We start from the raw sequence: 20,792 nt of genomic DNA on the forward strand, positions 1-20,792 counted from the left end.
GAAAGACTGGAGCCATCCGTTCTCTACTTTAGTCAACAAATATTTTGGAAGAGCAGCGGGCCAGGCCAGCAGCGGGCCAGGCCAGCGCGGCGCTTGACTCAGAGCGGGGCCCAGCGGTCCGGCGCTCGGCAGCGTCAGGAAGGCTGGACAGCCGCCCCGGCCTCCGCACCGGGCAGGAAGTCTCCGGAGCCGCGGGGAGGGCCGCGAGCCGGCGCGGAGAAGGCGAAGGTGGACCTGCGAGCCAGGGCCTTGGACGCCGCTCAAGGCTTCCCGGAACCCGGGGTCCGCCCGCGGAGGCAGCGGAGACGCGACCTCGCCCCCAGCGAGCGAGTCCCGCACACAGTAGGCGCGCAGGCGGGCGGAAGGGGGCGCCAGTGCACGGTATCCGGGGGCGGAGCCGAGCAGGCGGCTGGGCAGAAGGGCGCGGGCGGCGGGCCTCCGGCCGCGATGGGCGAAGGAGGGCTGCCCCCGGCCTTCCAGCTGCTGCTGCGCGCCTGTGACCAAGGCGACACGGAGACGGCGCGGCGGCTGCTGGAGCCGGGGGCGGCGGAACCAGCGGAGCGCGGTGCGGAGCCCGAGACCGGTGCGGAGCCGGCCGGGGCCGAGGCGGCTGGGCCCGGGGCGGCGGCGGCCGGAGCGCCGGTGCCCGTGGACTGCTCCGACGAGGCAGGCAACACGGCGCTGCAGTTCGCCGCGGCTGGGGGCCACGAGCCGCTGGTGCGTTTCCTGCTGCGCCGCGGCGCCTCGGTCAACAGCCGCAACCACTACGGCTGGAGCGCGCTCATGCAGGCGGCCAGGTGAGGGGTCGGGGGCGCGGGGGGGGGGGGGGGGTTGTCCAGTGGTCCCCGGGGTCAGGCGGCCAAACTTGCCTGCGGAATCCCCGCAGACGCCCCGGGAGGTAAAGAGTCAAGGACTCGTGCGAAAGAGTTGGAATGGTAAACTTTGAGCCGCTTTGGTATATGGCTCTGAGAAGTGGAAGCTAGAAATTATTGGCCTTTCAAAACATAATCTTTACACTGCGAGTGGAATCTTAGAAACTCAGTCATCGTGGTGTTCATTCATTCCTTCTTGCAACAAGGGTTTCCTAAGAACCTGCCTACCCACACTAGCTTGGTGATGGGGATACTGTGGGACCCAGGTAGAATCCCCACTGGGAGCAGCCCACATGGCAGTGGGTAGGCCAGACAAGGGAACAGGCTTGGCAGGGAAAGTTCAAGGAGCTCTGGGAGTAGCAGACCCAGTTTAGGGAAGTGGGAGAAGGTTTCTGGTAAGGATGATGCATAGATTCAAGAGGAGACCTGAGGATGCCTAGGAATTAACCAGGATGGAAGAAGTGGGAAGTGGGAACCGGGTGATAGGAGACTCCTACAAAGGTTTGGAAGCAAAAGTGAACATAAAGCAATGGTAGGAGTGTTAGAAAGATGTTATGGCTGGGCGGCGGTTGGGGGTGATGGGAGAGAAGGTGGCAGATGCCAGGTGGCAGAGCTGAGAAAAGTTAACTATCCTAGGGGCACTGGAGAGTAATGGAAGGTTCTAGACAGTGTGAGTGACAGAATCACATTGTTTTGGAAAGTTGCTTCCACAGTAGTGTGAGGATGGATGGGAGGGGTGGGATGAGTCATAAAGGCTAGTTTGGAAAAAATTTCAGTGGCCTAGGAAGAGGTGATGTTGGCCTGGAGCAGAGCAAGACATCTGCGAGAGAGCCAAGAGATGAGTGTCAGATGTACTGAGGAAGCAGGATGAACGGGACTTGAGACCCTGGTACAGGATAAAGAAACTCGAGTTTACTGTGAAGTCTCTGACCCCTGTGAGCCATCTACTTAGGTCCCACCACCCCTCAGTTTCTTGCAGAAGTTTCCCAAGAAGGGAACACAGATCACTTGTAATTGTGATGGAGATTGCCACATTGCTTCCCAGACAGGTGAGTTAGTTTCCTAGGGCTGCTATAACAGCTTTCCACGAGGTCAGCAGCTTCTGTCCTCACATCTGCCGACTCTGACTCTTTCACCCCCTCTTCCACATTTAAAGCTCCCTGGTGATTCCCTTGGGCTCACCTAGATAAGCTAGAACAGGGGTGTCAAATTCATTTTCACCAGGGCCACATCAGCCTCAAGGTGGCCTTCAAAGGGCCAAATGTAATTTTAACTCCTTAACAGTTAAGGAGTAGTTACAGTTCTATAGTCCTAAAATTATTTCAGCTCTTTGAAGGCAATCGCGTGGCTGATGTGGCCCCTGGTGAAAATGAGTCAGACACCCCTGACTTAGAATGCTCCCCATCTGGAGATCAGCGGATTAGCAACCTCTGAGATCAGTAGTTGTATCTGCAACCTTAATTTCCCCTTTGCTGTGAAACCTGTCGCAGGTCCCAGGGATGAGGGGCCGTTGTTCTGCCCGCCACAGCAGTTGTGCCAGTCTGCCCTCGGGCAACGGGGTGTGTGAAAGCTTGTTTTCCTACTGTCTAGCCGACAGTGCGCATTAGCAAACTTTTGGGTTTCTCTGTGTGATGGGTGAAAAATCAATCTTAGTGTAGCTGTGATCTGCATTCATTGAATTGAGTGAAGTAAAGCATCTTTCCATATGTATGAGCCATTTATTTTTGCTCAAAGGCATTGAAAACTGAAAACACGTTCTTAGCCATAATGCTGATGATATTTCTTTGAGTTATTTTCTAAGTGTTACACAGTTGTTTGAATTAATTTGTATTGCTGGACAATTTGTCTTCTGCATTATTTTCAAGTGTATGGTTTTCAACTGCTGTGCAGAATTCTGTTGATGGTACAGTACTGTGATTTGCTTAACCATTCTCCAGGCCCTAGGCATTTATCCCAATCAGTCTGTAAACACACTTTGGGGACACATCCTGGTCAGGGAGTGCATGCCTGTTTGCATGGGCAAGTCAGTGTTTCATGCTCTTACCTGCGTGTTGGGATCCTTTGTCTTAAGACACCTGATTTCTTACCCGGAGCCATCTGAGGCGACCATAAAGCCTTTGGGGCTATCCATCTTTCTTTTGCATTCCCTGTCTCTCTCAGGGCCTTCCACTCTTCCAGGCTTTAAACTGTCATGTAAGTCCTAGGCCTTGGTACCTGTCTGTGCCATGGCCTAACCATCCCATCTGTTGGAGTCCACACCCCTCTCCCTCCCCTCTGCTTTAGCCCAGGCCACACCTTGTAGTGGCCTTCTCCTGCCTTCCGTCCCTCCATCCCTCCTCCACAGAGCTTCCAGGTCTTCCTCAAACGAATGCTTGGCTGTGCGTCTCCCAGGGTGAGAGCCCTCGGCGTGACGGCATTCGAGACTCCCCCTTCAGACCCCTCACCAAACTCTCTCTTTTGCTTTTCCCTGGCTTCCTAAACTAAGCTCGGTTTAGTATCTAAACTAAACTTCCTAAATTAAACCTAAAACTAGGCCAAGATGATTTCATCCAGACTTTTTCTGTGTCTCTCTGTGCTGTGTTTTGTTTTGTTGGTGGTGGTGGATGTGTGTTAACATTTATCGAGCATTTATTCTGTGCCAAGAATAGTATCTCTACTTCAAAGGTGAGAAACTGAGATTACAGATTTGCTCATGAGCACATAGCTAGTCAGCGGATTGGGGAAATCTGACTGCAGACCTGTTGCCACACCACATATAGGAAGCCCCTTCTACCCTCAATGAGGCCCCTTCTTCCTCCCAGCCTGGCTGCTTCTGGAAAGCCTGCCTTGATATGCCTCCTGTTATCTGGTCGCTCAGCACCAGGGGGGCCCTGCAGTGGTGCCCACCACCTCATGTCAGCTGGTCCCCTTCCTCAGGGGCACCCCCACCTGCCACACATCAGAATCCCCGGGAAGCTTTTCCAAATTAGATTCCCGAGTTCCCTTTCTGGGAACTGTGATTCAGGAGGCCTGGTGGGGAGTGGGGGAAGGACAGGGAGGGACTCCGTGCGAGAAGAGGCTGCCTAGCGATTCTGTCACGTGGTAGGTTTGGGAGCCTCATCTCTGAACCCCCAGCCAGGGCAGCGGGGCCCTTCGTGAGCCCTGGGGCACCGTGCTGAGCACGGCTGTGACTGCAGGGTGTCTCAGAGACCCCGGGTCCCCAGTTTGTGCTAGAAACCAAGTGCTGCAGGATGGGCAGTCATCGGATTCATTTCATCTGATTGATTTCTGTTAATCTTGATGGAGCAGAAGACTCAAGAATTAACCCAAACTCTGTTAACTGATTTAACATTTTTAGAGAACTTCCCTTCTTCTCTACAGTGCGGCACTGTTGGCTGCAAGTTGTGGTACAGTGTAGCCTGATTTTGTCACTTGCAAATCAGGAGGCTCTGGATTAGTTACATTCTCCGTTCCTTCATTCGCCTTACTGGTGCCGCTTTGGGGGCTGTAGATATAACAGACTCTCTTATTTACGCCTATGAGAGTATGAGAGAGTCTGGCAGTCCTGTGAGAGGATTAGAATTGACCTGGACAGGGCCTGGTTACTTGAGCCTGTATTGTCCTTCAGCTGGCGACGCTGACCGTCTGTGCTCATTTGTCGCCTCCATCCAAGTTGGGATGTGCTCTTGATTTCTGCTGCCTACACTAACTGTGCTGAGGACTAACATGTATGGGAGCCTTTCTGAAGGATGTACAGTCTGTCCGTCCCTCTGATCAGGACGGGCAGCTGCATGCCATATGCCAGCATGTTCCAGCTGTGCCCTTCCTCCCCGGATCTCGCTACCACTCAGAGTGTGCGGAGACGGTGCTCCCGGCAGCTGCCACTTTCGGTGGAAGAGAGCGCCTGTTCATCCTCCCAGCTGTATCTTCCAAAGCTCATCATTGGATCAGGCTGGCCAATCAGAGGCTCTGCACCTGGGCTACAGTTTGGTCTCCTATGGATGCTTTGGTGTCAGAAATGGTTCCATTCATGTTTTCCATTTTTTAATTTGTAAAATTTATAAATTTTAAAATTAAAAATTCCCCCTCCATTTTTAAAATTATAACCTTTATTGAGCACTTACATCGTGTTAAGAATGGTGCTAAGTGCTTTAAACGAATGAACTCATTCAATCCATATAAAACCTTACGAAGTAGATATTGTCTTCCCCATTTCACAGATGAGGAATTAAGACTCAGAGAAGTTAAGTAACTTGTCCAAGACAGCACAGCTAGTCAGTGGCAGGGTCAGATGCACACCCCCTGGCAGGTGTTCCTGGCCTCTGCTCCCAGCCATGGATCCTGTAACTGACCATTTCCTTCCTGCTGTCGGCCACAGGAAGCCACTTGCTAAATTTACCTGATGCTGAAAAGACAGGTTGGCCTCTTTCCTTTCCTTCTCCTGCCCTTCATTTCTCCTCCTGCCAGTGTGGCAGAGCTGGACTCTCAGCCTAGTGCTTTGAGTGGTGGGTGTATGTACCAGGTCTTTAGACACGTGTAAATTGCAGAAATTAATTGGTATTCGTAGCATCTGTTTAGAAAGCCCTGGCTTCCCTGCCTTCAGTAATTACCTATTAGAAATTTAGCATCCACAAAATTATCTCAGCCTTTGTTGAACCCTTTTATATTTGCAGCCTCATTGAATGAGCTCTTGGGCTACCCCATGAGTTCATTTCTACTGAAATTCGGCCTTCATCTTCCTCATTGAACATGTGTTATACCAGAAGAGTGGGTTTGGGATTTTTAGGGCCTACGTTCATTCAAGTTTTGACTCTGTCACTTCCAAATTTCCAGATTATTGCTCTCCATTCTTGTCTTGGTTTCCTCATCTATGAAATGGGCAGTTTAATCTCAGGGTTTGTTCAGATCAAATGAGATAAAATTGTGATAGTACCTTGTAATCCTATGTTAGGGATTACACTAGATTTTATCTCCTGCTGGATAAATACACAGAGCAGCCTTTTAAATTCTCTGCTGCAGTGGGAGGGCATGTCAGCTCTCCAGTGGTTCTCACTGCCGTCTCTGGACCCACCCTGTGCAGTGAGGGACCGGTCACTCAGTCACTCACCTGTTTGCATGACAGACTCTGCCCAGCTCCACACACTGGGGGGCAGCCACCCAGGCCTGTCTTTAGAGAATCTAGTACTGGGTTGACCAAAATGTTCATTTAGTTTTTTCCATAAAAGAAAAGACACATTTTACATTTTCACCAATAACTGCACTGATATGGGTATTTTGGGTATGTTGGCCATCTCCTGCTATTGGCTTCTGGTGGGTAGAGGCCAGGGTGCGGCTAACATCTGCCAGTGCATACCCCACAGCAAAGAATGATTTGGCCAAAATGTCAATAGTACCAAGAAACTTCTCAAACTACTTCTGACATATTCAATCCATCACAGCCCTTTCTTCATACACGGCACTGATCTTTTTTTGCATTTCAGTTGCATTGTTACCTTTCTTGACAAATAAAGCATACTATGCCAAAAATTGTTGCCTGTTTTCTTCCACTTTCAATGTTAAAATGGCTGCACAAAAATTCACCATTTTTGATACTTTTTTTTAAATGCACACTGATATGACAGCTGTCATAATATAATCTAACAAAACCGTTTTGAATGAGGTAAAGACAGCTGGGCACTACTGGAGCCATCATACGGAAAAAACTAAATCAACTTCCTGGCCAGCCCAGCCATTGGTGAGCTCAGAGGAGCGTGGCCGGAGGGTGCCCTGGGGGAGTTGGGAGGAGACGAGATTGACAGAGTTGGCAGGCCTTTGGGCAGTGCCAAGTGGCCATCAGATTCAGCGTGTGGGGATATCATTTTTGGTTTTGGGGATGTCATGGAAGATGGGCAGGAGGGAACACCACAGGAAGCAGGGAGACAGGTTGGGGTTGCAGCCTTCTGCCTTCGAGTATATTTCAGCCTGGCTTGCCCCCTCTCGGCTCTTGGAGAAGAGGCAGACTGGCTCAGTCCCCCAGTAGCTGGAGGGGCCAGCTCACCCAGCTCTCCCTCCACGGGCAGCGCCCCGTAGGCTGCAGTGACCTGGTGCTGTTAAGGTTCACGTCCCAGAAGGTATTTGTGAGTTAAGACCAGAGCTCAGCCTCAGCTCTGCCCCCACAGGGAGGAGGGAGGCCCTGTGTTTAGCTGAGCTACCAAGACCACTTTCGGGAAGTAGAAGCCCACAGCAAGAGATTCAGAAAGTTACCTTGCCGAAGCAGACATTACTCAGGCTTTATGGCCTTGGATGAGCTGGCAAAGCTGGCCCCCTCTTCTTGTCATTCTTTCCTTCTTGGTCCAGGCCTCTTCCAGCTCTGACACACAGCTCTGAGCCCAGACAGAGCGTGCCAACCCAAAGCACTATAAAACAGAACTTCTTCGCCCTCTGGCGGCAGAAGAAGGGAGGGATTTTGCTAGGCAGGGCCATTTGTTTTCCTCTTCCTCGTGTTACAGAGTCGGTGGGAACTTGCTTGTCTCCCCAGTGTCCCAGCAGGGCCTTGGCTCAAGCTTCCCTGAGGGGGGTCTGGCCCAAGGCCCACATCTAAGCCTCCGGCAGTGGACATTCCTGCCAGCAGGTGGCAGCAGGCCTCTGGCGAGACCTTAGAGCCTAGTTCTCCTGACCGCAGCCTTGCCACACCTCTTGGCATAGGGTCCGGAGCCTCTCGTCTAGAAGGACCTTTTCTGTGTCTGCATTTAGGGAGGGGAAGGGTAGACGTGACTCATAGGTGGGCCCTTCCCATGGGGAGATCAGCGTGGGCAGCGAGAGAGATTACTGGGCTGCAAAACAGCATAAAATGACCTTTCCAAGCCGTGGGAGGCAGTGCGGTGCAGGGAAAAGCGGGAAGGCCGCAGGACTCAGACAGACCCGGGTTCTGGCCCTGATGCAGCCTCACCGGCTGGCTGGCCTTGGCATTGGCATGTTGCAGAATGCAAAGTGATCGCAGTGGTAATAGCTAACACTGGTGTGGTGCTTCCTTTGGCCAAGCCCTGTTCTAGGCGATTCAGTAATTATATATTTATGATATATTTAGGTACATTAACTCAATCCTTAACATTCCCTTGAAGACAATACCATTTTGCCCCCATTTTACAGATGAGGAAATGAAGGCACAAAGAAGTTAAAGTTCTTTCTCAGGGTCGTGCAGTTAGTGGGTGGCAGCACCGGGTGCAAACTTAGGGCAGTTGCTCACCTCCGTGGTGGGGCAGACACAGGGCTGGCACCGCAAGAAGGCCTTTTATTACAGGCAGCCCTGTGACTGAGTGGTAGATGAGCATTAAATAAGTGTTTCCTCACCAGGCTTTGTGTTCAGCATCACTGATTCTCCATCTTCCTGGCAGATTTGGACACGTGAGCGTGGCGCACCTGCTCTTGGATCACGGTGCTGATGTCAATGCCCAGAACCGGCTGGGGGCCAGTGTGCTCACTGTGGCTTCTCGGGGTGGCCACCTGGGTGTGGTGAAGCTGCTGCTGGAAGCTGGTGCCTTCGTGGACCATCCCAACCCCTCAGGCGAGCAGCCAGGGGCAGGGGACAGCAGGGATGAGCTGCTGGACATCACGGCCTTGATGGCGGCCATCCAGCATGGGCACGAAGCTGTGGTGCGTCTGCTGCTGGAGTGGGGTGCCGACCCCAACCACACGGCACGAACCGTGGGCTGGAGTCCGTTGATGCTGGCAGCATTCATTGGGAGGCTTGGCGTGGCCCAGCAGCTGGTAGAGAAGGGGGCCAACCCCGACCACCTCAGTGCATTGGAGAAGACTGCTTTCGAGGTTGCACTTGACCGCAAGCACAGGGACCTTGCAGATTACCTGGACCCATTGACCACCGTCAGGCCCAAGACAGGTCAGGCTGCTTCTCCCCACCACTACCCCCACCCCCATGGCTTCACAGAGGACCCCAAATTGTGTTTAAATGGCTCAGGCTGAGGATCGAGGAAGGGCATGCAGAACCCAGAGTGTAGCCCACAGAGCGGTGGCACTTAGGATGTGCTGTGTGTACAATTCAGTTGGGACTGCCTGTTACATGCCACCTTTCCGGCCCACCCTCCACAGAGAGGTTTGGTAGCCCTGGGAAGAGCCTGGAAACCTGCATAGCAAGGTCCCTGCTCCCTAACCAGGCGATTCTGATGCAGGTGGTTCTGGGATCCTTTAAGAACAGGGTCAGCAAACTTTTTCTAGTAATGGTCCAGACGATAAATATTTTAGACCTTGTGGGCCATACAGTCTGCCATCATTCTTTCTGCTTAATTCTACTAGGATGAAAGCAGCCATTGTGATATGTAAATGAGTGGGTGTGGCTCTGTCCCAATGAAACCCTCATTACCGACACAGGCCGCAGGTCAGGTCTGGCCCATGGACAGTAGTTTGCTGACCCTCTGGAACAGTGTGCTTGAACTTGTCTATGATCAGTCCCCGAAGACTAGTTCACATAAAGTTCAGTGCACTTGCGAAGTTTTTCCACACCTAGTAAGGTGTTCTGTTTTTTTTTCCTTTTGCTGTCTTTCTGGCATTTGAAGGGCTGTCTTAACAATCCTTAGCAAATCTGCCACAGGACACATTGCCTTTCAAATCTTCTGTTCATCATGTGCAGTAGAACCATGAAACACAATGCCACACCCAGCCCCACACCTGTGACCTCCTTCTGCGACGGGTCCGACTTGAGTGACACGCAGCTTGAACTGTAAAGATGGGCGGCAGCCCTGGCCAGGGGCTCAGTTAGTTGGAGCGTTGTTCCGTACACCGGAGGCTGTGGGCTCCATCCCTGGTCGGGTGCGTACAGGAGCCTGCCGATAGGTGTTTCCCTCCCCTCTCCCCTTTCCTTCTCTAAAATAAACAAACATATCCTCGGGTAAGGATTACAAAACAACAACAAAAAAGAATTATGCTCTTTAAAAAATAATCGAGTGGCAGTGTATGAGTGTGCAGGGCCGAAAGGTGAGAATCTGGAGGAAAGGCCAGTGGAGGGCCCTTGGACAGCGGGTGGCCCGAGCTCCCCCAGCTCCCCGAGCTCCTGTTTTGTTGTCCATACACGGGGACGGGAGCAGCGCCGCCTCGCAGGACTCCCATGAGGACTGAGCGAGGTCACCCTGGCCCGGAGGGAGTGCCTGAGAGGTACCGGCCGCTGCCATCAACTGCTGTCACTCATATTTGACAGGATCGGGCTATGAGCACAGACTTCCCCATCCGGTGGACCCTGGGTTGAGGCTAGTTCTTCGCTTTGTGGCCAGCTGGGTGGCCTCGGGCATGTTCATTGTCCCTTCAGGGCTTCAGTGCCCCCTTCCAGAAAGCCTCCTAATAAACGCATTTGCCTTGGGAGGTGCTGGGAGCCACAGTCAGACCGTGCCTGGAGAACGTGTATGCGTGTATGCAGCGCCTGGCACAGAGCTAGCCCGCAGTAAGTGCGAGCTCCTATAATGGTTTTTATTGACTATTCATCCGTTTATTCTACAAGTGTTTATTGAGTGCCTACAGTGTACCAGGCGCTCCTCTCAGTACGTGGGACCCGTCAGTCAGCAAATCAGATCCAGCCCCTGACCTGGAGAACCCTGACAATAAACAGGAAATAGCTTATTAAATAAAATCAGTTACATAGCGTGGTAGGCGGCAAGTGCTGCGGGGGGCAGGGTAGAGGGTGCAGAGTGTGGCAGAGCGGGGGCCGTGCAGGCTGGAGGTCAGGTGGCCATCTTCAGGTGGGGCATCAGCAAGGGCCACATAGTGTTATTAATCATGGCAGGTTATTGAATAAGTAACAGACCTCAGCTCTTTTTGTGAGATCCCAGGAAATACACCCCATGGGGGACTTAGGGACCCCTGGGCCTCTCCCTTAAATTAGCTGTAGCAGGCTGCCTTGGGGCTGCGACTGTCCTTGGGACACCCTCTCCACCCCCACTGTGGTTTCCTGGGCTAGGTCCCCAGACCCACTGGCCTCAGTGCACAAATTGGAGCCCGGAGTGACCAGCCCAGGGTCACTTGACGGCAGGGGCCCAGTTGACCCAATGTCCTGGGGTCAGGCTAGATTGGCAGTGATTCATTTGTGCCAGACCGTTGCTTAGCAACCAGCACTAAAGCCAGGTGACACTGCTCCTTTCTGTCAAAGGATCCTTGGCATGAGAGGGTGCCAGCCCATAGCAAACTCTTCTGAAACACAGGGAACATAACATATTTATTAGCACTAAGGTGCATAGTTGTTTCATAACTGTATTTTACAGGTGAAATCCGACTCATGGTTCTGTGCCTACACTTCCTTTAACGGCCCTGGAGTTAACAGTTACCCCTGCTAGTGTGGGCGCTGGTGACTAGTAAAGATAACAAGAATTGCTCTTGTAATAGGACGTAGCCATTTCTGATGCCTTTCCTGTCTGTTTGACTGACCCCTGTGACCACCTGGGGGCCCCCATGTTTGCGTGTTGTCCCCGTTTTAGCCTTGAGGACACTGAGCTCTAGAGACGTACACTCATTCTGATGCACTGGCTCCAGGCCCAGTGCTCCCTGTCAGCTGCAGCTTCCTCCCAGCTTTCCTGGGGGCGGGGCACTGATCTGGACCAGAGATTTAGCCCAGAGCCCCAGGTTTGACCGCTCCATACCCGGAGCTAGTCAAAGGCGGCAGGAAGTCCTGACTTTTATCATCAGTGAGGGGACAGTCCTGACAATGTCTGCTTTCTGACAGGAGCAGGGTCCACTCTAGTCAGGCTTGCGGGAGGGTACGGATGAGCAGATGAGGGATCGGCTTGCACGGGGCGGGTGCAGCAAGGCCCAGCTTTGGGGTAGGCAGGGGTGCACCAGCCAAGGTAGAAGGGGTGGGGTGTGGCAGAGTGGGGGTGATACAGGCTGGAGGTCAGGTAGCCGGCTTCAGGTGGGACATAAGCATCAGCTGAGCAGCAGGGCTGCCGGGACCAGTGTCTGCAGGTCTGGGGCAGGGATGTCTCTCAGAGTCACGCACAGGCTGATCCTTGCTGGGAAAGAAAGCAGAAATTAACCAGCTCTTCTGGAGGCCACGTTTATGACCTTCACCTCCCTCTGGGCATAGCAGCTTAGCCTCTCAGGGCATCTACTTCAATATTGTCTCATGGTTGTCCATTTTGTTTTTAGGAGAAAAGAATCATTGTTGGTTTTTTTTTATCCTCACCAGCATATATCTTTGTTGGTTTTAGGGAAGGGGGAGCCGGGCGGGAGGTGGGGAGAGGGAGAGAGAAAAAACATTAACATTGGTGTGAGAGTGAAACATCCATCAGTGTCTCCCGGGAGCGAACCTGCAAACCTGCAAACCTGCAAACCTGCCGGTATATGAGACGATGCTCCAGCCAAGCGAGCCACCTGGCCAGGGCTCATTGGTTCTTTTTAAAATGTCCATAGGAATTCAGATGTCTCCAAGACTATGCTTTTCTATCCTGCCTAAAACAGGACATCCCAAAGTTTGGATTGCTTAGAAACTTTATGAGTGTGGGATCAGGAGATAGTCCACGGCTCATGCGTGTGGTTTCGGCCGAGTGGCCTCCCGGGGTCTGACTCTTTGATCATAACCCTCCCAGAAGGGCTGCTGGGTTCATCTGTCACTCGGGCCTCTGGTTAGATTGCTTTTGAGAAGGAGGTAATTTTAAAAGTTAGGCTGTGTTGTTACCCCCTTGTGACTTTTTTGTTATGTGAAACCTTTCTGTGCTTAACTTCTAATATCTTTGTTTACCCAGATGAGGAGAAAAGGCGACCTGATATTTTCCACGCACTGAAAATGGGTAAGCACTCTAGAAAATCTTTTTCGATATCTAAGCGTTCGGTGCCACAGTCTCCCAACCTAATACTTATCGTCCTCTTCAAGGCTGCCCAGAGCACTTGAGGGAAGAACAGGCATTTTGTTGTTTCTTGGCGCTGTAGTTTCACCCAGGAAGGCTCTGGCCCCAGGGCCTGGTAGTTCTTACCGAGCTTTACAAGCAGATTGCAGCCTGCCCCCCGCCAGGCCCCTCCACCTTGCAGACAAGCCTTGTGCTTAGGTCCTGGCTCTTCCCTGCCTCTGAAATACCTGGGTGCCCACCCACCCGCTTCAGTCTCTTTGTGATGAAGGACTCCTTATCCTAAAATCTCCTCTTCTGATCCAGACCCCGCCTCCAGGAAGCCATTTTTGGTCCTGGTCCTCAGCCCTTAGCCAGGCATGAACTCTCCTCTGCACGAGCATCGTCCTTACTCTGCTTCCTTCCTCTGCACTCTTACGACACCAGCACTTCTCTCTGTTAGCGAAGATATTTCTGTAGCCGCCTCTGTCCTGTGCAGACCAAGGGGTTTGGAGTGGGGGCTGCCTCTGACTCCCCTCCGCAGCCCAGCACAGAGGCAGGCCCAGCAAATGCATGTTAAGTGAGCCCACTGGGCACACACGCCTGCTGTGCCAGTCCCACGGATCCGCAGGGCTCCTGCTTCTGCTCCTAGGAAACTTCCAGCTGGTCAAAGAGATTGCTGACGAAGACCCCAACCATGTGAACCTGGTCAATGGGGACGGGGCCACCCCCCTGATGCTGGCAGCTGTCATGGGGCAGCTGCCCCTGGTGCAGCTGCTGGTGGAAAGGCACGCCGAAGTGGACAAGCAGGACAGCGTGCACGGCTGGACAGCCCTCATGCAGGCCACCTACCATGGGTCAGTGCCAGCCCCATGCCCACAGCAGCAGGGCTGATGGGATGCTCAGACTGAGATAGGGTTCGAGATGGGGCTTTCTGATCCTGAGACCTACAGGGAAACCCTGGGGCTGTGAAGACATTGAGGCATGCAAAAAAAAAAATTAAAGAAGTACAGGCTCATTCTTTCCTGCGGGAACCCATTTATATCCAGATTTCCTGTGATCTCATCACAGTGGCCACAAGAAACCAGGCAGCAGAAACGTTTTGTGCAGAAAGATAAGTTTCTGCAGGTTGCTTTCAGTGGAACGGGGTGGTTGGTTTGTCTGGCATTTTCACGTTGATGTGCAGTGGCCTCCCTAAGCTGCCCCTGGTGGACATGAACAGGCCACTCACACCATGGGCTTCTCAGAGACGTCGGCGCTGGCACTTGTTCTGACCGTCTCCTTTGAACAAATGCCAGAGTCAACTGGTGCTCAGGAATCCCCTCTCAGCGGCATCCTATTCCCCTGCAGGAGGCCTGCTTCTGGGGGTGGGGGGTGGATGGGGGCTGAAGAGAGGCAGGGGTCTGCACACAGTCTCCCAGCTGCTAGGAGTCTGAATCCAACTTAGGGGCCCCTTGCCTGCCCTGTTTCAGGTGATCATTGCATTTTCCTGCATCCTCTGCACCTGGTTTGTTTTCTGCCTTGATGAGCCTCAGACTCGGTGCAGGGGGCCTGGTCTGGGTGGGGGCGTCAGGAGGTTTGGGGGCAGAGTCTTTGGTGTCTGTTCTGTTAATGGCAGGAGCACTTAGGCTTTGACTGCCACGACTTTCGTGTCCAACCCACCGAGGGGTAGGCGGGGGGCATGTGAGATGATTTGCCACTTTCCACGTCCTTCTTACACACTCAGAGCTGGGCTGTCGTAGTTAATGCCACGTCAGGAGCAAAGCCATGCTTTCACTTTCAGTGGGTCTAACCTGGTTCGCTCTTTCCTCCCCAGGAATAAGGAAATTGTCAAATATCTGCTAAACCAGGGTGCCGATGTCACTCTTCGAGCGAAAAATGGGTACACGGCCTTTGACCTCGTGATGCTGCTGAGTGATCCGGGTGGGTTGTTGCAGGAAAAGGGCCGTGGCCCTGCACGGCCTGGCTCTGGCTGGGAATCGGATGAGCACGTGGGTTTGGAGCACTTGCTTACGGGGGGAGGCCAGTCTCCAGCCCCAGGAGCTCGCTCACCACATGGCCCTGGGCAAGTCGCTCCCCTGCCTGAGAGGGCTGGGCTGGGGCCAGGTAGTCCCCGAGGCCTCCCTCTGGGAGTCCAAGGAGGGAAGGCCTACAAGGCGCGTGCCTGCTTTAGCAGTCCACACAAATCCTAGGATGGTCTCTGTGCTTCGTAGGCAGACGTCCTGAGTGACTTGGAAGGAAATGAAAGGGCCCTGTGGTGCACAGAATCAGAGATGGAGCAGTGTGTAGCTGGAGGCGCCGTGCTGGAGGCGTTACCATTACTGGCCCTGCAGCTCCTGGTCTCCAACTGGCTCCAACTTGCCCCACCCCCCAAAGTGTGACAGGCCCTCCTCTGTGTCTTGGGGCTTCCAATTAGCCAGCTCAAGGGGAGGACCTCTCTGTTTATGATCCAGGAGTTCTAGCCCAGAGAGAGAGAGGCTGAGAGGCTCTCTGAACCCGTAGGCTTTGAACCCTGCACCAGATCCCAACTTGCTGGGCTGGCCGTGGGGGGAGGACTTTGACCTCCACAGTCCCAAGTGCGGTTACTCCTGCTACTGTCTTAGCTACAGGGGTAGCAGGCAGAGTATCCTCCCGCATCGCCAGTACTGCCACCCTTTCCACCCCTCCCCATACACCATACAGGTGCTTGCTTCCATTTCCTCCCCCTGGAGTGTGAGGGAAGCAGAGCTTCACATCATCTCGTGGAGCAGAAGTGATGAAGACCGGGAAATGACTGAGCTGGCTGGAGAGGCAGGGCCTGCTGCCCAAGTCCAGTCATTCAGAACCAATCTCTGCCACCCCAGGCTGGGAGGTGCCATTCAGGACCTGCAGTCACGCAGCCAGAGAGGGACAGAGGCTGAATTTGAACCTCTGCCATCTGGCTGCAGAGTCTGCACTTGTTAAACACGGTACACGCTGGCCCTCGCGTGGGAAGAGAGCTGTTTCTACTTTCTGGTTAGTAGAAACCAGTGCTGCTGGCCTTTTTGCCACCTTCTGGCAGCCTGAGCCTGGGAGAGCACACGAATTCTGAGGCTGATGGGACTCGGCTTGGGGCCACTCCCTGTAGCCCAACAGACATCTTTGCAGGTAAAACGCTACCTTTTATGCCCATAGACACGGAACTTGTTCGACTGCTGGCATCTGTCTGCATGCAGGTGAATAAAGACAAAGGCCGGCAGAGCCACCCGCCACCCCCGCCCTGCTCGAAGGTTCGACAGCCCTGGAGTGTCCCAGTGCTGCCCGATGACAAAGGCGGGCTTAAGGTTAGCCTTTTCCTGTCTCACAGCGCTTCAGAGAGCCAGGTCCACGGGCTGCAGGATGCCTGCCACTTCTGTTAACCCAGGGCTGGTGTAGGTCAGGGTGAGGGGGCGTGGGCAGGCCGGGGTGGGAAGTGAGATGAGGGTGAGCAGCAGGGAATGGCAGGGCCTGGGGAAAAGTGGAGTGATTGTAACCACTTAGTGGCATCCATGGCTGGTTTGTAAGAATGTGGGTCCACGTTACCAGGTCTTCCCTTTTTTTTTAGAAGAAGAAACTAGAAATTCTTATTTTGATGTGGAAACTCAATTTATAAATGTAGGAAATATTTAAAATTTCTGCACAATGTAGTACCGAGCTGGACAAACTGAACACCTCTGCTCCCACCCAGGCCATTTGTCGGCAGCTTCTGCTTCAGTGTGTACAGTAGTTGCTGATTGTGCTGTTCCGGGATCACGCTGCGGTCCTCAGGCCCCCATCCGCTTCTTCCTGGGAATGCCAAAACATGCTCCAGTTGCTTGTTTCTAACTGCAAGCCTAGTATTTTTCTCTGAATTTCTCACCATCCCCATCTGCTCTACTTATGTAAAATTGAAAGTCCATTCCCCCATCCCGTCTGAGGTGCTAGCACCTCTGCAGGTCTGCGGATTCGGCGTCCCTTTCATGTCGGTGGCTCCCTTGAGGCCCCACATTCTTCTGCACAGTGCTGCTCGCAGAGGTCCCTCTGTCCCTGTCCTCACTGCCACCTCCCTCCATAGGTCAGGCCCTCACAACCTTCCTTTGGACTATGCCAGTGACCTCTGACCTGTCCCGGGGTTATAAGCACACCCTGAGAGGTGGCAACTGGCCTCTCTCTAGGTGGGGAGGCATCAGCTACCAGAGCAGGTGCCAGGCCTTGTAAGACACCCTGATGCCGCCGACACTGTCACTGGGCTGGGAGAGAAGCCATGCAGTGACAAGTGTTAAGGTGTTTGGGGTTGGCCCTGTCTGGGTCTCGATGTCTCAGTCTGTGCTGTAAGGAGACTGATTAGGTGAAGGGTGGCAGTTAGGGTTCATAGCCACCTGCACCCTATTGGAAACGCTCCTAAGGCCAGGGTCAGGGAGGACTTAGAGAACCGGGGCTAATTGGGGAAGGGTGCAGTGTGGCTGATGGGGATGCCTGCCGTGGCCCCCACGAGGGGTGGGGAAGCGAGTGTGAAGTACAGTTCCCTCCCCGGGCAGGGCGTTCCCGGACCGTGACCTCTGCTCTGCATTCCCTCGGCAGTCCTGGTGGAGCCGGATGTCCAACCGGTTTCGGAAGCTCAAACTGATGCAGACTCTGCCCCGTGGGCTGTCCAGCAACCAGCCATTGCCGTTCTGTGATGAGCCAGAACCCATGCTGGATTCCACCATGCGGGCAGTCCCCCAGGACAAGCTAAGCCACTCTGGGCTCCCTGACGTGGCCCCCGCAGTGAAAGACAGTGGTAAGAAAAGGCTGCAGATGTGGAATGTCCAGTGGTCAGACCCAAAGCCTCTGCCCTCTGTCCGCCCTCCTAGGCTGATGTCAGAGGTGAGATGGTGTTGGGATGTGACAGTGGAGCAGAGTGGCTGCTCTGGGGAAGAAGAGACTTGGGCAGGGACACAGATGCTGTCAGGCTGGGAGGACGGGGAAGCTAGTGGCAAGAGTCCCAAGTTTCTGTCCTGCACACACACGCTGCTGAGGGACTGGAAGCCATTGATAGGTGATTTTTCCCATCAATGTGATGGGTTTCTGGCACTGAAAGTGTTTTGAAATAGAACAAATTACCTGTGGGGGGAGGAAGGGTAGTGAGCTCCCTGGCACTGGAGGTATTCAAGAGATTGGGTGACTTTACTGGGAGCTGAAGGAGACTGCCCCACTGAGAGGGAAGTCGGTTAGACCATATCCCTTCTAACAGACCCCCCCATGCCCAGACCCGCTCCTTCGGCACCATTGCCGAGACAGACTGTTGAGCTGGGTGCCCCGCTGTCTGACCCGGCATGGTCTCGGTTTATGGAAAAGCTGAAAACACACTCTGAGATACATTTGTAGTACTTTCCTTCTGTTCAAATATTGAACATCAATTATTATTAAATATTTAATCTCCCAGGAGAGTTGGTTTACCAGGATGCAGGCCAGCCTGGTCACTCAGCCTCAAGCCGTGCACTCGTGAGGTGGGGGGGGGGTCATTTCAGGAAAATTCTGTTTGTCCCTCAGGTCCTGGGAGCACACGAGGAGACAAGGAAGACGCGTTATTGACAACCATGGTGAGTGCAGGGCTTTTCTGAAAGTACTTTAGGTCTCTACCCATCATTAGTTTACTGATGTACAAGGAGCGATATGGGCATTTGTCCTTTTTTGTGGTTTCACAGATGGGGCTGCCATGAAAGTGTGTAACAATGGGGCCCTGACTGGTGCGGCTCAGTGGGTGGGGCATCGGCCCACAAAGTGAAAGGTTGACGGTTCGATTCCCAGTCAGGGCACAGGCCTGGGTTGCAAGTTTGGCCCCCATTGGGGTGCGTACAAGAAGCAACCAGTTGATATTCTTTTTCACATCAGTGTTTCTCTCCCTCTCTTTCTCCTTCCCTTCTCTGCTCTCTAAAAATAAATAAATAAAATCTTGTAAACAGTGTGTAGCAGGGGGTACAGCTGTGGCATGGAGGGGCCGGAAGAGGTGCCAGCCTGGAGCGTGGGCGAGGCTGTGCCAGTACTTGGTGCCCTGGCGAAGCCCTGGTCACAGTCTCAGGGAGGCAGCCCTTAGGACAGGGCACTGAAGGGGTAGCAGTTGATGGGTGACGTTGGACATTTGGTTATGGAGAGCCAGGGAGAGAGGCCTCAGTTTCCTCGCCTAGGCGTGAATCAGGATAAGTTCGGCTGTAATAAAAAGTGTGCAGACAGCAGTGGCATAAGTAAGGCAGCAGTTCACTTCTCTTAAGTGAGTGAAGTTCAGGGCCGGTACATTGCTCCATGGATTCGGGGACCCGGGTTCCTTCCACCTGCTGGTCTTCTAGGCATGGCTTCTATTACCAAGGTCACCTCCGGGTCCAGGGTGGCTTCCAGACCCCTGGGCGTGACTGCCTCCTTCCAGCCAGCAGGAAAGAGGAGGTGGCCACAGGTACATGCCAGATGTCTTTCAAGAATTTTCCTGGAAACACACATTTTTGTTTGCATCACATTGGCCAGAATTGAGTCATGTGGCCTCATCACACTGCACAGGAAGTTGGCAAACGAAGTCTTTGCTCCAGGCGGTTGGGTGCCCAATTAAGTGGCAGGGGTGTCTGCTGAGGAGGATGTGGGGGATGGATACCAGGGGACAGCAAGCAGTCTCTGGCCTAGGGATGCTGTGTGCATGGTGGTGGTTTTTAAATGCAGTCAGAAGATCTTAGCATAGTGCCTGGCTCACAGTGAGCTCATTACCTGCCTCGGGCCTCGTCTGTGTTCCCTCACCTTCTGGGCTTCAGGTGCCTCTGCTCTGAAAGGAGAGCCTCCTGGTTGGGGTGGGACTCCAGTCCACCTCGTTCTGAGACCCTGGGCTGGAGGCTGGCCAGGAGAGGGCAGTATTGGAAAGGAGAAGGCAGCGGACACGCCCCCTCAGAAGGCTGAGCAGGCCCAGGACCCGCCCAGCAGATCGCCCAGCAGATGGGTCTGCTCCTGCCCGCCCTGCACAGTATATTAGTGTCTCTACACGGTGACCGTGGGAGCTTGTACCGCCTGATACTTGATAATATTGAATAGCAATAAGAAGGGTCAGTAAGATGACAGAATGGCTGTTATTGAAATTTTGGAAGGTGCAGTAAAATATAAAGGAGAAAATTAGAATGGCTCTTGATTACACGTGCACTCCTGATAGACATTTTGTGGCGTATATGGTGCAAGCATTTTCCCTGTCGTTTTTAGCATCCGTGACTGACACAAGGCTCTGTTGGATAATAGCCGGCAGTTAACTCAGTACTTACTAAGCACCGGCCCCTGCCACACTTTACACACATCCACTCACTCAGCCTCTGCGAGAGTCGTGCAGAGTGGGTACTGCGCCATCCCTGTTGTGCCGAGCCTGACTTGTTAGTGGTGTTTCACGACTGTCTTCTGTGCGTCACTGAACACTCTCTGACCCCGGCCCATCTAGCGGCTGTGACACAGCATCCCGTCATGGAAATGTGCCTGAGTGGCAGTGAGTGACATCTCCGGACTCGGGGGGTTCTAGTTTTGTTTTGTTTTTTTTAAGGCTCCGATGAATGTGCTTATGCCTCAGTTTCCCCCTCCTCTCCCCCCCCCGCCTGATTTTTCCCTCAGGATAAATATCTAGGCATTCCTGGGTCAAAGCGCAGGAAGGTCACTGTCCTCCAGAAAGTGTGCAACAGTTCAGAAACTCACCTGAAGGAGTGAAAATGCCCATCATTGGTGGGTTTGAGCTCCAAGTGCCCTTCGTCATCTTCCAGTACAAGCCCCCACTGCTGGATGCAATGGCTGAGGTCCAGAGGGAGCAGCATGTGTTCACAGACTCTCAGAAAAGCTCAGAGCAGCCGTGGTGGGATCCCAGGACGCTTGAGCTTTCTGCCTCGGAGCCTGCTGTCCTGCCTCCTCACACCCTGTAGAGGGCAGCAGTGTGCCGGCTCGCCCCTGGGCAGATGGAAGCTGGCCAGGGAGCCCTGCTGAGTGGGCGTTTGCAGCCATCGTTGCGGAGATGCCCAGCTCCGAGGCAGGTTTAGCTGTGGGATGCCCTTCCCTGCAAAGTACCATCTGGCGCTTAGTTCAGTGTCTTTTCTTAATTAAAGTTAGTGTGGACCGTGTGAATGCTTTTCCTGGACAGTCCACCAGTCCTCATCATGTGATTTTATACTGACCCCAGATCACA

The 20,792-nt window shown here is 53.4% G+C and overlaps 1 protein-coding gene across 3 annotated transcripts in view; it reads left to right on the plus strand.

Annotated features, from left to right (window-relative positions):
- The first annotated feature begins 391 nt into the window (after window positions 1-391).
- Window positions 392-20,792, plus strand: part of ANKS6 (ankyrin repeat and sterile alpha motif domain containing 6) — a 46,249-nt gene continuing 25,848 nt past the window's right edge. For all 3 annotated transcript variants that reach the window (XR_008389942.1, XM_037140787.2, XM_053656488.1), the window contains exons 1-8: window positions 392-797; window positions 8,225-8,727; window positions 12,569-12,613; window positions 13,299-13,503; window positions 14,463-14,569; window positions 15,800-15,948; window positions 17,204-17,402; window positions 18,155-18,204. Coding sequence is in view for 2 of the 3 variants with exons in the window: in XM_037140787.2 (XP_036996682.2) it covers window positions 448-797; window positions 8,225-8,727; window positions 12,569-12,613; window positions 13,299-13,503; window positions 14,463-14,569; window positions 15,800-15,948; window positions 17,204-17,402; window positions 18,155-18,204 (1,608 nt within the window). In the remaining variant the exon portion in view is untranslated. The remainder of the gene's footprint in view (window positions 798-8,224; window positions 8,728-12,568; window positions 12,614-13,298; window positions 13,504-14,462; window positions 14,570-15,799; window positions 15,949-17,203; window positions 17,403-18,154; window positions 18,205-20,792) is intronic.

Source organism: Artibeus jamaicensis, unplaced genomic scaffold (genome assembly GCF_021234435.1).
Source record: "Artibeus jamaicensis isolate MK-2021 breed Jamaican fruit bat unplaced genomic scaffold, CSHL_Jam_final scaffold_1964, whole genome shotgun sequence".
NCBI lineage: Eukaryota > Metazoa > Chordata > Mammalia > Chiroptera > Phyllostomidae > Artibeus > Artibeus jamaicensis.